Source organism: Tachyglossus aculeatus, chromosome 3 (genome assembly GCF_015852505.1).
Source record: "Tachyglossus aculeatus isolate mTacAcu1 chromosome 3, mTacAcu1.pri, whole genome shotgun sequence".
NCBI lineage: Eukaryota > Metazoa > Chordata > Mammalia > Monotremata > Tachyglossidae > Tachyglossus > Tachyglossus aculeatus.
In genome coordinates, this window is record NC_052068.1 from 73,830,682 (window position 1) to 73,847,434 (window position 16,753).

A 16,753-nucleotide genomic window follows, 5' to 3' on the forward strand; every position below is an offset into this window, starting at 1 on the left:
TCAGTGCCTTCCCAAATCAACCCGATGCCGTGACACGGAGGTGAAAATACAAATACCCTTAACTTAATTGCTCACTGTTTTGTTTTCTAGAGTTACCAAAAGTGCCAGAAGCCTCCTAATGAAAAGGATTTTTATCACAGGGGAATATCAAGCAAATCCACAGGGGCTTTACTCATCAGGTCTCCATGTCCAAGTAAGCAATACTGCATGTAAATAATTGCCCCAATGATACCATGAAGAAAAAATGGTACATTTCCTAAAGTCCACCAAGCTCAGTGGGCTCAAATATTAGTAGCGAACCCTTCGAAGCTTATTCGTGTGCCATAGGTAGAGACACACTGTGTGTGAGCTTTTTTATTTGAATAATTAGGTGCAAGGAAAATGGGGAGTTTTTTAATTTGGCACCCCCAACAAAATGCCACATCTGTTCTCAAAACAGGAGCTCTATGCATTTAGAAGAGATAGCTAATGCTAAAGAGTAAGATTTGACGTATATTAAATCAGAGACAACATGGTGCACAAGTATCCTACAGAAATTAGAGCCTTTTCATGAGACATTTTTCTTTCATTCCTAGGATCGAGCCCTATCAGGAACACAACGCTCAGTGAATCAGCAGCTGCTTATGATTCAAAACCAATTCCAGAATATTTCCTTGAAAAAGTCAATGTTCTAACAGGGGAGGAAGCCGAACATAACGTGCTCCAGGTTTGTTCTTTCTTAAAGAAGTCTAACACACTCCTCGGGGGTTCCCAAAATCAACCTAACCAGTTTAACATTTTCTTGAATGTTTACATTTTGCATTAGTAGAGGCATTTATTCACCATCATTAGGGTTAAAAACCTCCTTCATTAGACTGAAAACTTCTTGAAGGCAGAGTCCCAGGCCAGGTTAACTAGCCCTGGTGTAATGGAGCACTTGCCCCAGGCCCTGGATCTCTAGAATTGGAGAAGCAACGTGGCCTAATGGATAGAGCACAGGCCTAGGAGAAGCAGCGTGGCTCAGTGGAAAGAGCCCGGGCTTTGGAGTCAGAGGTCATGAGTTCAAATCCCGGCTCTGCCACATGTCTGCTGTGTGACCTTGGGCAAGTCACTTAACTTCTCTGAACCTCAGTTACCTCATCTGTAAAATGGGGATTAAGACTGTGAGCTCCACATGGGACAACCTGATCACCTTGCAACCCCCCAGTGCTTAGAACAGTGCTTTGCACATAGTAAGCACTTAAAAATTCCATTATTATTATTAGGAGTCAGAAGGACCTGGTTCTAATCCTGGTACTGCCACTTTTTTGCTGTGTGACCTTGGACCAGTCACTTAACTTCTCTGTGCCTAAATTCTCTCATCTGTAAAATGTGGATTAAGACTCTGAACTCCACATGGGACAACCGGATTACCATTTTTTTAAAACAGTATTTATTAAGTGCTTACTATGTGCAAAGCACTGTTCTAAGCACTGGGGAGGTTACAAGGTGATCAGGTTGTCTGATGGGGGGCTCATAGTCTTAATCCCCATTTTACAGATGAGGTCACTGAGGCGCAGAGAAGTTAAGTGACTTGTCCAAAGTCACACAGCTGACAATTGGTGGAGCCGCAATTTGAACCCATGACCTCTGACTCCAAAGCCCGGGCTCTTTCCACTGAGCCGTGCTGCTTCTTGTTACCTGTATCCCCTCATTTACTTTGTATCCCCCCCCAGCGCTTAGAACAGTGCTTGGCACCTAGTAAGTGCTTAACAAATACCACCACCATCATCGTCATCCAACCTGATTACCTTGTATCCCCCCCAGTGCTTAGAACAGGGCCTGTGCCTTACTAAGAGCCTTAGTAAGTGCTTAACAAATACCACTGAAAAAAATTGTTTGCTTACACAATCAATCAATCAATCGTATTTATTGAGCACTTACTGTGTGCAGAGCCCTGTTAAGCACTTGGGAAGTACAAGTTGGCAACATATAGAGATGGTCCCTACCCAACAACGGGCTCCCAGTCTAGAAGGGGGAGACAGAGAACAAAACAAAACATATTAATGAAATAAAATATATAGACTAGATAAGTACAAATAAAATAGAGTAATAAATATGTACAAATATATTCAGGTGCTGTGGGGAAGGGAAGGAGGTAAGGCGGGGGGGGATGGAGAGGGGGAGGAGGGGGAGAGGAAGGAGGGGGCTCAGTGTGGGAAGGCCTCCTGGAGGAGGTGAGCTCTCAGTAGGGCCTTGAAAGGAGGAAGAGAGCTAGCTTGGCGGATGTGGGGAGGGAGGGCAGGGAAGTCACTTGACTTCTCTGTGCCTAAATTTCCTCATCTGTAAAATGGGGATTAAGACTGTGAACCCCACATGGGACAACCTGAATACCTTGTATCCCCCCAGGGCTTAGAACAGTGCTTGGCAGCTAGTAGGCGCTTAACAAATGCCATCATCATCATCCAACCTGATTACCTTGTATCCCCCCTCCAGTGCTTAGAACAGTGCCTCTGCCTTACTAAGTGCCTTAGTAAGTACTTAACAAAAATACCACTGAAAAAAATTGTTTGCTTACACAAGTGAAACTCTACTTGACCCAAACCAAGTGCCTCTCAAAGGTCACCCACCCCATATTCCTTACCCCCACTACAAGTCTGGGGACTTTTTCTCCCCAATCCAGGCCTGAGCTAGCTCGGGGTACTCTTAATCTGCTCTTGGTAGGAATTATGGCTTTGCTTCTTTAGTGATTTCCCCTGGAGCCTAGCAAGGAGTTCTGCACAAACTGGACATTCACTATTGTCACTTTTTTTTTTAAAGCATTTATTAAGCGCTTACTAGACTGTGAGCCCTCTTCTAGACTGTAAGCCCGCTGTTCGGTAGGGACTGTCTCTGTGTTGCCGACTTGTACTTCCCAAGCGCTTAGTACAGTGCTCTGCACACAGTAAGCGCTCAATAAATATGATTGATTACTATGTGCAAAGCACTTTCTAAGTGCTGGGGAGGTTACAAGGTGGTCAGGTTGTCCCACGGGGGGCTCACAGTCTTCATCCCCATGTTACAGATGAGGGAACTGAGGCCCAGAGAAGTTAAGTGACTTGCCCAAAGACACACAGCTGACAATCGGTGGAGCTGGGACTTTTGTTACTAAATGTGATGAGGACCCTGATATTGACTGATTTTGAGGTAGAGACGGCCAGGGAAGCCCTTCTCAGAACAAGTGTGGCCTTTAGTCCACGAGTCACACATTTCATAAATGTTTGAGTAATCACTGTTACTCCTATATGGTATTTGTTAAGCCCCTTACTATGCGACAGGCACTGCACTAAGCACTGGGGTAGATATAAGTTCAGCAGATTGGGACAAGTCCATGTCCCACATGGGCTCACAGTCTTAATCCCTATTTTGCAGATGAGGTAATTGAGGCACAGAGAAGTTAACTGACTTGCTCAAGGTCACACAGCAGACAAGTGGTGGAGCCAGGACTAGAACCTAGGTCATTTTGGCTCCCAGGCCCCCGCTGTATCCACTAGGCCATGCTGCTTCTCTCTATAAAACTTAAATTTCTCCCCCTAGGTGTATCCGATTTCAAATATAAGCACCACTTCCCTCCATCATCTCCCTAATTCTCTTTTCAGAGTGATATTGGGAGAAGGCCCAGCAGGTGACAGAGACAATTCTTGCAGGTTGGGTAGTGATTCCTCCCTTAAAGCGGGTTCAATTTGTTTCAAACAGAGTGAGGGAAGAAGCAGAGGAGAGGTGCACTGCGGGCCCCTCTGAACCTTCAGCAGGGAGGACCCGGTTCAGTCAGCGTGCTTGACAGGTTAAACATTTTCCCCTAGATCAACTGCAAGATCTTTATATTTAATAAAACAACACAGTCCTGGATTGAAAAGGGCAGAGGGACATTGAGACTTAATGACACAGCGAGCAACAAACTGGGAACCCTTCAGTCCAGACTCGGTAAGAAGAATCCATCTCCTTTTTCAATTAAACTGGGATTTGCCCAAGCAAATAGGATTTTCAGACTTGTAATTTGAACACCGGTGGCTGGTGCATTTCGAAGACCAGATTTTGAACAGCTCTGAACTAAGGTTCTCTTCATTGTGAATACCAGCTGCTGCTCTTTAGGAGCTCTGAATACTTTTCAGCTGGCCAACCTTAACTTTCCTTCTAATAACCCAATAGGGACTTCTCTCCCCTGAATCTATCCAAATGCTTCATGCACCTTTTAATACTTTCTGCGTGTACATTTTCCTTTGGTAAATGTACTAAGTGTTTGTAAGAGAGCAACTGAGTTAGTAAACATGGTCCCTGCCCTCAAAGAGATTTACAATCTAGTGAGATTCAAGCTTCACTACGCGTCCCCTAGCCCCGGTGTGAGATTTGGTGAATGATAATAAATTGTTGGACCGTGTCCAAATCTTTTATGATGGTGTTGATTTCAATCGTGTTCTCCCTCAGCCTTTGTCTTTCAAGACTGAAATTCTAATCTTTTCTTTTGCAAGCTGATTCATGCCCCTGATGGTTTTATTTGCCCTTCTCTGGCCTGTCAATCAATCAATCAACCGTATTTATTGAGTGCTTACTGTGTGCAGAGCACTGTACTAAGCGCTTGGGAAGTACAAGGTGGCAACATATAGAGACAATCCCTACCCAACAGTGGGCTCACAGTCTAGAAGGGGGAGACAGAGAACAAAACCAAACATATTAACAAAATAAAATAAATGGAATAGATATGTACAAGTAAAATAAATAGAGTAATCCTGATTCAATGAGCAATCAATCAGTTGTATTTATTTCACACTCTACTAAGCACTTGGGAGAGTACAATATAACAGAGCCCCTAAACATGTTCCCTGCCCACCAGGAGCTTACAAGTCTAGAGGAGAGTGGCATGCAATAGTCCAGGGCCGGCTAGTTGGCCCATGATTTTACATGCAGCCTGGCTTTGCCAAATATTTTTCTCCCAGTTATGGGTTTGGGTAGTACGGATTGGAGAAGCAGCGTGGTTCAGTGGAAAGAGCCCGGGCTTTGGAGTCAGAGGTCATGGGTTCTAATCCCGGCTCCGCCACTTATCGGCTGTGTGACTTTGGGCAAGTCACTGAACTTCTCTGTGCCTGTTACCTCAACTGTAAAATGGGGATTAAGATTGTGAGCCCCACACGGGACAACCTGATCACCTTGTATTCCCCCAGCGCTTAGAACAGTGCTTAGTACATAGTAAGTGCTTAACAAATACCGTTATTATTATTATTGAATAAACTGGTTCAATTTCCTTGAGGCCGTTCCTGTTGTTACAGCATTCAGTATGGAGGAATCCTGGTTTTCCTTGGGCAGAGGAAGCTCTGTTGTTACAAGGAATCTGTGCCTCTCAATCAGATCATTAGTAGTGAATGGAAATGTAATTATAAATGCTTCAAGTTCCTAATAACCAAGAAAGTATGGAAACAGTGAACTTTAAAAAGTCATTTATGTCAGAGTAGCACAGAGTAGGGTTGAGGCAGCTAGTTGGAAGGAGGTTTAGAGTGTCTTGTTTCTTTTCCACAAACTCGCTTCAATTCCTTTAAGCCCTTGGTCTTGACAACCATGGATACTTTCGGGAACTGAAACCCAATAGTCGGCAAAGGAAATCAGTATAAGAGCACGTTGATCCCTCCCTACCCTTTGTTTCTTGTATTTTGAGTCGGAAAAGATATCCTTTGAGGCAATTTTTAATACGTAATCCTCTTGTGCTTTAGTTATGCGGAATCAAGGCAATCTGAGACTGATCCTTAACACTAAACTCTGGGCCCAAATGGAGTTGCAAAGAGCAAACAGCAAAAGTCTTCGAATCACTGCTACGGATTTAAAAGACTCCTCCATCAGAGTATTTTTAGTTCAGGTAAGGGGGAACATTGAAAGAAAAAGGTTTACTTCGCAGGTGTAAAACTTGACTTCGGGTTGCTCATTTTGTTGCAGTAACTGTTGTTACTGTAATTTTGTTCATTACTTATGATTCTACAGACGTTTATCCTCTTCTTGTCAGAGCTTTACAAAGAAGTCAGAGAAAACCAAGATATTATCCATTTTAGCCACATCAAACCTATTCTTATGGAATCTAATGAAATAATAATGATGGTATTTGTTAATCACTTACTATGTGCCAAGCACTGTTCTAAGTGCTGGGGTAGATACAAGCTAATCAGTTTGGACATAGTCCCTGTCCCACATGGAGTTCACATTTTACAGCTGAGGTAACTGAGGCACAGAGAAGTTGAGTGATTTGCCCAAGGTCACACAGCAGACAAGGGACAGAGCCAGGATTAGAATATATGCAGTAAACACATTTTTTTGGTCTGCATGAATAAAACTGCTACATATTATTAATAACCTAAACATTATTATTCTCTAGAACAAAAAGACATTAAATTGGAGAATAGATATAAAGTCAGTTATCCTGTAACATGGAAATAATGTTCTTGAATAATTTTGTGTTATGGGAAAATTGTGTTGTTGCAATTATTGAATCGGGGAATGGGTAGAAGATTCAAAGCTACCTCCGTGACTGAAATATTGAAATATTTTGTTTCTACTGCTACATTCATTCATTCAATCATATTTATTGAGCGCTTACTGTGTGCAGAGCATTGTACTAACCGCTTGGGAAGTACAAGTCGGCTACATCCATCACAAGCTTGCCATTCTTTATTTTACTGGATTATATAATATATACATGTTATATATTATTGCCAGTTGCAATGAGATTCATATGACTGCCCCGATGGAAAGTAGCTCATCCAACATAGAGCTGCAGGTTCCAGCCACCATGACAGCCGTCCAGGCCTCCGTGACCGCCACAGTGTAAGGCCCCAGGATTGTTCCCCACCGCCCCATTCCCTACAAGAAGCAGCGTGGTTCAGTGGAAAGAGCATGGGCTTTGGAGTCAGAGGACATGGGTTCAAATCCCAGCTCCGCCAATTGTCACCTGTGTGACTTTGGGCAAGTCACTTAACGTTTCTGTGCCTCAGTTACTTCATCTGTAAAATGGGGATTAAGACTGTAAGCCCCACGTGGGACAACCTGATCACCTTGTAACCTCCTCAGTGCTTAGAGCAGTGCTTTGCACATAGTAAGCACTTAATAAATGCCATTATTATTATTATTATATACTGACATTGTAGAGTTGCAAAACTACAAAGAAACACAAAGTACTCTACAGCACAGCAAAATTGTCAGGTACTGAGAAGAGAAGCAGTCTTACTACTTGACGGACGCCAATCACACGCACACAACTATTTCTTTCTACATTGAAACTTCTTGAGCCAAGTGGCAAGCCTGTTTTTACCAAAATTACCCAGAACTGTGTACTCAGAGGTGAGTCATCTAGCTATGTTAATGATTTTATATTGTCAGAGAGGTTCCTTGATAGGTCCATTTTACTTCTGATCAATCAATCAATCAATTGTATTTATTGAGCACTTACTGTGTGCAGAGCACTGTACTAAGAGCTTGGGACTATGAGCCCACTGTTGGGTAGGGACTGTCTCTATATGCTGCCAACTTGTACTTCCCAAGTGCTTAGTACAGTGTTCTGCACACAGTAAGCGGTCAATAAATGCGATTGAATGAATCTCTATCCTTTGGACACCTGATATTCACCCCACCCTAGGTCTCACTCCACTTATGTACATATTAGTAATGTATTTATATGAATTTGTGTCTTCCCCCTGTAGACTGTAAACTTGATGGGGCCAGGAATGTACCTACCAACTCTGTAGTAATGTCTCTAATAATTGAGACTGTGAGCCCTATGTGGAACAGGAACTGTGTCCAACCCTATTTGCTTGTATCCACTCCAGCACTTAGTTACAGTGCCTGGCACATAGTGCTTAACAAATACAATAATAATAATAATAGTTATTATTATCATTATTTGTATTATTATTGTATTCTCTCAGGGGCTTAGTACAGTGCTCAGCACACAGTAAGCCCTCAATAAATACTATCATCATCATCATCAATCGTATTATTGAGCACTTACTATGTGCAGAGCACTGTACTAAGCGCTTGGGAAGTACAAATTGGCAACATATAGAGACAGTCCCTACCCAACAGTGGGCTCGCAGTCTAAAAGGGGGAGACAGAGAACAAAACCAAACATACTAACAAAATAAAATAAATAGAATAGATATGTACAAGTAAAATAAATAAATAGAGTAATAAATATGTACAAACATATATACATATATACAGGTGCTGTGGGGAAGGGAAGGAGGTAAGATGGGGGGATGGAGAGGGGGATGAGCTTAGAACAGTGCTTCGCACATAGTAAGTGCTTAATAAATGCTATTATTATTATTATTATTATTATTATTTCCATGCAAGTCCCGGGAGGGAGCCCCATTCCATCATTCAGTAGCAGTTATTAAATGTTTTCTGGATACATTATATCTTACGAGGAATCAAGTTGGGAAATGCCTCAGTGAGTTTCAGCACAAATGAAGTCCCGTCTGAGAACACTGAGAGCAAAGAACCTGGTGAGAAGAAAGTTAAGGGAGAAGGAAGTCCAAAAGCACTAGATTCTCTTTAATAAGCGGGTTGAAGAAGCTCTACTGAGTTTGAAATCTAAAAGCCTGTGAATTTCGATGCCCATATTAATGCTGATTTCCTCCGAGACCATAGGCTGTTCAGTTCTTCTTTCTGTCTTTTCATTCCCTAGTCTATAAATAGGGAGGATAATACTAACCAAGACAGTTCAGTTCTTCTTTCTGTCTTTTCATTCCCTGATCTATAAATAGGGAAGATACTAACCAATGCCATAAGCCTTTTCAGAGGCTAAGGTAATTAAGTTCATAGAACGCCTTTGGCGGGCCTAAGGAAGGTTTAATAAACTAATAATTGCCCTCCAGTTATACTAAGGAGAAAAATCTTTTTGTGGCAGGCACGTGCTAAAGACGCCGGTTGCCTGTATGCAGCGATACATCACCGTCTTGTTGCGCTCCGAAGCTTGGATAAGCAGGAATCAGATGGGAATCAAGTTGAAACCGAACCCAAACCAGTCTTCCAGCTTCTAAGTTGTGACAGCTGCGATGAGGAAGATGACGACAGAACACAGATCACCAGATCTAGTAGGTGGATTTCCATTTGGCCTAAACGTAATCGCTACCAGGGTTTTCGTCAGGATCACAAATCTAGATGTGATGTGCCTATGATTTCGGGAAGCGGCGTGACCTAGTGGAAAGAACATGGGCCTGACAGAGTTCCTGGGTTCAATTCCCAGATCTGACATTTTTCCTGCTGTGTGACCTTGGGCAAGTCACTTAACTGCTCCGTGCCTCAGTTTCCTCATCTGTAAAATGGGGATTCGACACCTGTTTATCTTCTGTTTCTGGCTATGAGCCCTGTATGGGACAGGGACTCTGTCCAACCTGACTATCTTGTTATCTCACCTAGCACTTAATATGATGCATGGCCCTTAGAAAGCGCTTAACAAATACCACACTAATTTGCATGCAATTTGCTCATGAAGTAAAATTGCCTTCAATTTTTACATGCCTCCAGGAGACTGTGCCACCTCCTCTCCGATTTATAGTTTTACCATTAAGGTTGCCAACTTTTTTTCTCTTCATTCATTCATTTATTCAATTGTATTTATTGAGCATTTACTTTGTGCAGAGCACTATACTAAGAGCTTGGAAAGTACAATTTGGCAACAAATAGAGACAGTCCCTACCCAACAATGGGCTCACAGTCTAGAAAGGGGGAGACAGACAACAAAACAAGACAGGCACCAATAGCATCAATATAAATAAATTCCGTATTCATTCATTCTCAATTAAAAGGCCTTGAAGGCTGCAGGTGCAGTTCTTTTCAGGAGACATTTCTGTATGAAGAAAATTTCTCCTTTTCCAGTTTACAGTTCAACTTGTACTTCCCATGCGCTTAGTACAGCGCTCTGCACACAGTAAGCACTCAATAAATACGATTGAGTGATTGATTGATTCACATATTTTCTCATCAGGTCTTGAAGATCTTAGGTGGACACAATGATGGGAGAGATTTTGCAAAAAACAAATTTCTCTTTATCCACCTCAAATGTTTTCTTTCCAGGCCTTTGAAGACCTGAGGTGGAAGAATTAAAGCAGAAGGTTGTTTGCAAGAAGCAAAATTCTCCTTTTTCACCTCGGATAATCTTGAATCACTCTCAATTAAAAAAGGCCTTGGTGGCTTGAAATGGACTAAGGCACAGGAGATGTGTCCGCATGAAGCAAATCTTTCCTTTTCCGGCTTCATATATTTCTCTTCAGGCCTTGAAGACCTTGGACAGTACATCAGTGTTCCCCCAACTACTGTGATGACCTTAAACTAGAAGAATGAGGCTGAATGGAAAGACCCCGAGTCACGTTGAGAATGACCTAAAGAAATAGTTCTTTGGGTTGGTCTTAAATCATCAAGAATCCTGTTTGTTCCTCTTTTTCTGTTCAATTTTCCACCAGATTTTTTTTTCTCTGAGCATGGTTTGTGTAGGGTAAGGCTAGATGCTGCTCAGATTGCACTAAAACCCAAGAGTGGGGCAATGAATTTGTGGCTGACACCCAGATAATTAGTCTTAGCCGTGTCATTGCTTCAATATTGTCATTTTTTTAGTGAAAGATTTTCTACTTTACAGGAACTAAAGGGTTCAACATTAGGTTGACCTTTATCTGGACTAGTGGATATCATGTGGACGATTAGGAAAGACATATTGGAACCTATTCCTCCCACAGCCCAAACTACTCCCAAGTAATAGCTTAGGAGTTTTGAGTGGAAAGCTTAATTACTTCAAGCCCCCAGATTAATTTTTAGTGTATTGTTCATGAGTGTCACTTGGAGTCTAACTCGCTGTGAGAGAGTGACTCGTCCCATAATTTGTGTTTTAAAACTGACGCAACATGAGCCTGTTTGAATATAGTGCATGTTGTGGCTGGAGGAATTGTAAGGATAACAAATTCTGAAATCTCGATTCGAAGGATTTGCAGAAATTCAGTTTTTCTTCTGGTCTTAAGGAGCAGGGAGAGGAGGAGTGATCTTCTACCTACGCAAAGGGGCAGTCAGGGTATCCTGGCTCACTGGAAAGGGCACAGGCCTTGGAGTCAGAGGTCATGGGTTCAAATCCCGGCTCCACCAACTGTCAGCTGTGTGACTTTGGGCAAGTTACTTAACTTCTCTGTGCCTCGTTACCTCATCTGTAAAATGGGGATTAAAACTGTGAGCCCACCGTGGGACAACCTGATCACCTTGTAACCTCCCCAGTGCTTAGAACAGTGCCCTGCACATAGTAAGCGCTTAACAAATACCATCATCATCATCATCCCACCCACAGGCTCTGGGGCCAGAACAAGTTTCGTGGATTTGCAAGTGCCTCTAGACTGTAAGCTCCTTTTGAACAGGGATGTCATTTACCAGGTCATTAATTCATTCAATTGTATTTATTGAGCGCTTACTGTGCACAGAGCACTGTACTACTACTACTACTACTACTAATAATAATAATAATAATGATGATGGCATTTATTAAGTGTTTACTATGTGCAAAGCACTGTTCTAAGTGCTGGGGAGGCTACAAGGCGATCAGGTTGTCCCACGGCGGGCTCACAGTCTTAATCCCCATTTGACAGATGAGGGAACTGAGGCCCAGATAAGGTAAGTGACTTGCCCAGAGTCACCCAGCTGACAAGTGGCAGAGCCGGGATTCGAACTCATGACCCCTGACTCCAAAGCCTGGGCTCTCTCCACTGAGCCACGCTGCTTCTCAAGCACTTGGGAAGTACAAGCCGGCAACACATAGAGACGGTCCCTACCCAACAACGGGTTCACAGTCTAGAAGGGGGTGACGGACAACAAAACATTCTATTTATAAAACTGGTCTATTATACTCTCGCCGGCTCTTGTTACGGTGCTCTGCACACAATCAGCGCTCAGTAAATACCACTAATTAATCAATGGCTATTCTGGAAGTGACTGAGGCAACCCAAGACGGCTCTTTCGAAGAAGGATAGAAGAGCCCAGGGCCAGTTTCTCTGCAGAGGCCTGAATGGGACTGCGTGGCCTCCTCGCTGCGTACCGTCCTGAAAGAGCGGGATGGTGTCACCCCCTGAACTGCCTCGCTCGGAGCTGGGCTGTGCCTGAAGAGCAGTTGTCGTCTCCCTGCTCCTGCTGTGGAAATGAGGGAGAGGAGGACTTGTAGTCGTTGGGAACCGCGGCCCGTCTCCACCCTAGTCGACCCCTATGGCTGACCTAAGAGGAGGAGGCGAAGGGAAGGAGGGGGGATCTTGCAGACAGCACTGATTCAACCACTGCTTTAGACTGTGAGCCCACCGTTGGGTAGGGACTGTCTCTATATGTTGCCAACTTGTACTTCCCAAGCGCTTAGTACAGTGCTCTGCACACAGTAAGCTCTCAATAAATACGATTGATTGATTGATCTCGGCATGGTTTAATATCCTCGGTCCAAACGCTTGTCGTTGCTGGAGCTTCAAGGTAGACACAAGCGCAGAACACTTCTTAACGCTTCTCTTCAGAAGCAGCGTGGCTTAGTGGAAAGAGCCTGGGCTTGGGAGTCAGAGGTCGTGGGTTCTAATCCTGGCTCCGCCACTTGTCTGCTGTGTGACCTAGGACAAGTCACTTAACTTCTCTGGGCCTCAGTTCCCTCATCTATAAAATGGGGATTAAGATGGTGAGCCCCATGTGGGACAATCTGATTACCTTGTATCTACCCCAGTGCTTAGAACAGTCCTTGGCACGTAGTAAGTGCTTAACAAATACCATTATTATTAGTAGTATTATTAATGGACTGTTAATGAGATCCTATCAACAGTAGCCAATAACCTCAAATGCCACTAGGCGCATGAACAACTATTTTACCAACATTTCAACTTCCTCCAGACTGTAAACTCGTCCTTTAGTCGTCTAGACTGTAAGCTCATCTTCTAAACTATTAGCTCGTTGAGGGCAGGGAATGTGTCTGTTTATTTTTACCTTGTACTCTCCCAGTGCTTAGTACAGTGCTCTGCACACAGGAAGCTCTCAATTGAATGAACTTCCTCATTAACAAGCTATATATTTTCTTCCTCTGGACTGTAAGCTCCTCCTCTAGACTTCAAGTTCCTTATTCTTTATTTTTGGTGTTTTTTAAACACTTACTATGTGCCAGGCACTGAGCTGAGTGCTGGGATAGATATAAACTAATAAGATTGGCGACAGTCCATGTCCCACATGAGGCTTACAGTCTTAATCCTCATTTTACAGATGAGGCAACTGAGACAAGGGGAAGTTAAATGATTTGCCCAAGGTCACACAATCATTCATACATTCATTCATTTATTCAATCGTATTTATTGAGCACTTACTGTGTGCAGAGCACTGTACTAAGTGCTTGGGAGAGTACAATACAACAGTAAACAGACACATTTCCTGACCACAACAAGATAACAGTCTCAAGTGAGGGGAGACAGACATTAATATTAACCCGTTGTTGGGTAGGAACCATCTCTATATGTTGCCAACTTGTACTTCCCAAGCGTTTAGTACAGTGCTCTGCACACAGTAAGCACTCAATAAATACGATTGAATGAATAAACAAAAATAAATAAATTACAGATATGTACATAAGTGCTTTGGGGCTGGGAGGGGGGAAGAACAAACGGAGCAAGTCAAGGTATTGCAGAGGGGAGAGGGAAACAAGGAAATAATACTAATGATGATGGCATTTGTTAAACGCTATGTGCCAAGTACTGTTCTAAGCACTGGGGTAAATGCAAGGTAATCAGGTTGTCCCACAGTTTTCATCCCCATTTTACAGATGAGGGAACTGAGGCACAGAGAAGTTGCCTGAAATCACACGGCTAAGTGACGGAGTCGGGATCAGAACCCACGACCTCTGGCTCCCAAACCCGGGCTCTTTCCACTGAGCCAAGAGGCAACGTGGCCTTGTGGATAGAGCCCGGGTATAGGAGTCAGAATTATAATAATAATGATGGTATTTGTCAAATGTTTACTATGTGTCAAGCACCGCTCCAAGCACTGGGGTAGATACAAGCTAATCCGGTTGGACACAGTTCCTGTCCCACACAGCATATAAGTGGTGGATCTGGGATAAGAACATGGATCCTTCCTACTCCCAAGAAGGTGTTCTATCCACCGGACGATGTTGCTTCCTTACGGGAAAGTAACGTCTCTACCATCTCTGTACTACTGGACTCTCCCAAGCGCTTAGGACAGTGCTCTGCACTCAATGCATGCTCAGAAAATACAGCCGGATCGATTGTCAGTGTCTGCTAGAAACAAGATGAAATATCAATTTCTTCTATAAAATACCATACAATGGACACTTAATACCAGTGGTTGACGCTGATGATGAGTACCAAAAATATGGATGTGTTGAAATAACCTGGAATTTGAAAATGCTATTTCAGATCCTTCCAAGTGGGCTCGCAGGCAGTCAGTTGCCTGTCCGTAACCGCTGTCAGCCAGTTATTACTAGAAGAAGATCGGTCATCCTGCATAAATCTTAAACTGCCTTCATGCATCTTCAAGTGAGGTAAACCCACTCCAAGGTTTTTAGTGCAAAAGTTAGTTTTCAAGAGAATATATACGTATATAGTTCTCATACCCGGGTGTAGGATTTGGAATTCTTTAAGATTTCTTATTTCCAGAAATTACATTCCTTCTCTTTAGCATTTGGATTGTTGTGGAAACAGTTTCTCAGGTTAAATGTTTTCATGTGGACTCCAGACATTTAAAATTCATTGTTTCTGGAGATATTCATTGAGAAGAAGATTTTATGACTAATTGAGAATCATCCATCATATTGATGCACGGAACTCTGAACTACGGCTGACTAAATGTGCCACATTTCTGACTGAGACTTTTTTTTTTTAGTACAGCATTGGATTATGAGATATGTTTTTAAAGGTTTTAAATATAGCTTCTTTGATCAATCATCAATGTTCCACAGTAGCCTTTAAAAATAGGCCATATTTAAATTGGCTCCAAGAGTGCCCCAAATGCTCATCTACACATATTATTTTGTATTTTTTAAAAAAATTGATGTGTAAAAAATTAAAATGATTCATGGTTCAAGATGTTGTTCCTTCCATTATTTGCAGTCTTTCAAGAATTTGCCTTCATACTGCATACTTAGGAGTCTTCCTAATTTGCGTGTATGAGCCGCATTCTCTTAGTATGAAAGCACTTTTTGATTTCTTCAGTTAGCTGAAACGATAGTTTCCTAGGGTTGCCAGTGAGGGAATTTGGAACTTGCTGAAGAATGTTTGGCCACTGCTCCCTAAAGATGCAAAAAATGGAGCCGATATAGCTCTGCCTTTAGGTTTGGGCGGCCTTGGGCAGTTACGCCTCTCCTGATTCTGTGTGCTTTACTTCTAGGCCAACCAGTCCAGGGGTGGGGAGGAAGAAGGTGAATTGGTACTTAGTCTGTAAGCTCCTTGTGGGCAGGGAACACGTCTACCAATGCTGTTACATTTCACAGAGAAATAGCGTGGCCTAGTGGAAAGCGCCCAGGTCTCCGAGTCAGAGGACCTGGCTTCTAATCCCTGCTCCGCCGCTTGTCTGCCGGGTGACCTTGGGAATACATTTATTCAGTCGTATTTATTGAGCACTTACTGTGTGCGGAGCATTGTACTAAGCTTTAGGGAAAGTACAGTACGACAATAAACAGTGCCATTCCCTGCCCACAAGGAGCTCACAGTCTAGAGGAGGGAAGGCTGACATCAATACGAATAAATAAAATTACAGCTAAGTGCTGTGGGGGTGGAAAAGGGGAAAAGCAAAGGGAACAACTCAGGATGACACAGAAGGGAGTGGAAGAAGAGGAAAAGTGGGGCTTAGCGTGGGAAGCCCTCTTGGAGGAGATGTGCCTTTAATAAGGCTTTGAAGGGAGGGAGAGAAAATCGCTTAACTTCTCTGTGCCTCAGTTCCCTCAACTGCAAACTGGGAATTCAATACCTGTTCTCCCTCTTACTTAGACTGTGAGCCCCATGTAGGACCTGATTATCTCGTATGTACCCCGGCACTTGATACAGTGCTTGACGGATAGTAAGCACGTAACTAACACCACAGTTATTATTACCCTCCCAAGTGCTCAGTACAGTGTTCCGCACACAGACAGTGGTCAGTTAAGGCCACTGATGAACTGATTGTTTTTTTAATCGATCATTGAGTTGTGCTGCTCCTCCCACCTGACTCAGAACCCCACCAGAGGAGGGTCAAGACTGTGCTGTATGTGAGACCGGAGCAGCTTATTGGCCATTTGAAGGAGAGTCTGCCCCTTTAAATGGTGGCCCGGTTGCACCGGGCGATTTATTGAAATGCCAATACTGGGAAGGCTGGACTCGGGCCAGGGAGAACCAGAGTCTGGTTCATAGAGTTCACTAACCTAGCCCAAGCAGAGTCCCCCCAGGCATATATAGTTTTTACTTGAAAGGCTTACCTTCTCACTGGAACCTAACTGGGGTGACTACACCCAAGGGCACAGTCATCCCTAGGGGAATACAAGGTTATCAGGTTGTCCCACGGGGGGCTCACAGTCTTAATCCCCATTTGACAGATGAGGTAACTGAGGCACGGAGAAGTGAAGTGACTTGCGCAAAGTCACACAGCGACAACTGGCCGAGCTGGAATTTGAACCCATGACTTCTGAGTCCAAAGCCCGGGCTCTTTCCACTGAGCCACGCTGCTTCGATGACAGTTCATGTTAATAATAATAGTAATGGCATTTATTTAGCGCTTACTATATGCAAAGCACTGTTCTAAACGC

The 16,753-nt window shown here is 43.3% G+C and overlaps 1 protein-coding gene across 1 annotated transcript in view; it reads left to right on the top strand.

Annotated features, from left to right (window-relative positions):
• Positions 1-14,584, top strand: part of RANBP3L (RAN binding protein 3 like) — a 32,880-nt gene extending 18,296 nt beyond the window's left edge. The window contains exons 8-13 of the mRNA XM_038744176.1: positions 91-193; positions 576-706; positions 3,801-3,921; positions 5,700-5,842; positions 8,882-9,068; positions 14,394-14,584. Coding sequence (XP_038600104.1) covers positions 91-193; positions 576-706; positions 3,801-3,921; positions 5,700-5,842; positions 8,882-9,068; positions 14,394-14,437 — 729 coding nt within the window. The 3' untranslated portion in view covers positions 14,438-14,584. The remainder of the gene's footprint in view (positions 1-90; positions 194-575; positions 707-3,800; positions 3,922-5,699; positions 5,843-8,881; positions 9,069-14,393) is intronic.
• Positions 14,585-16,753: the final 2,169 nt, after the last annotated feature.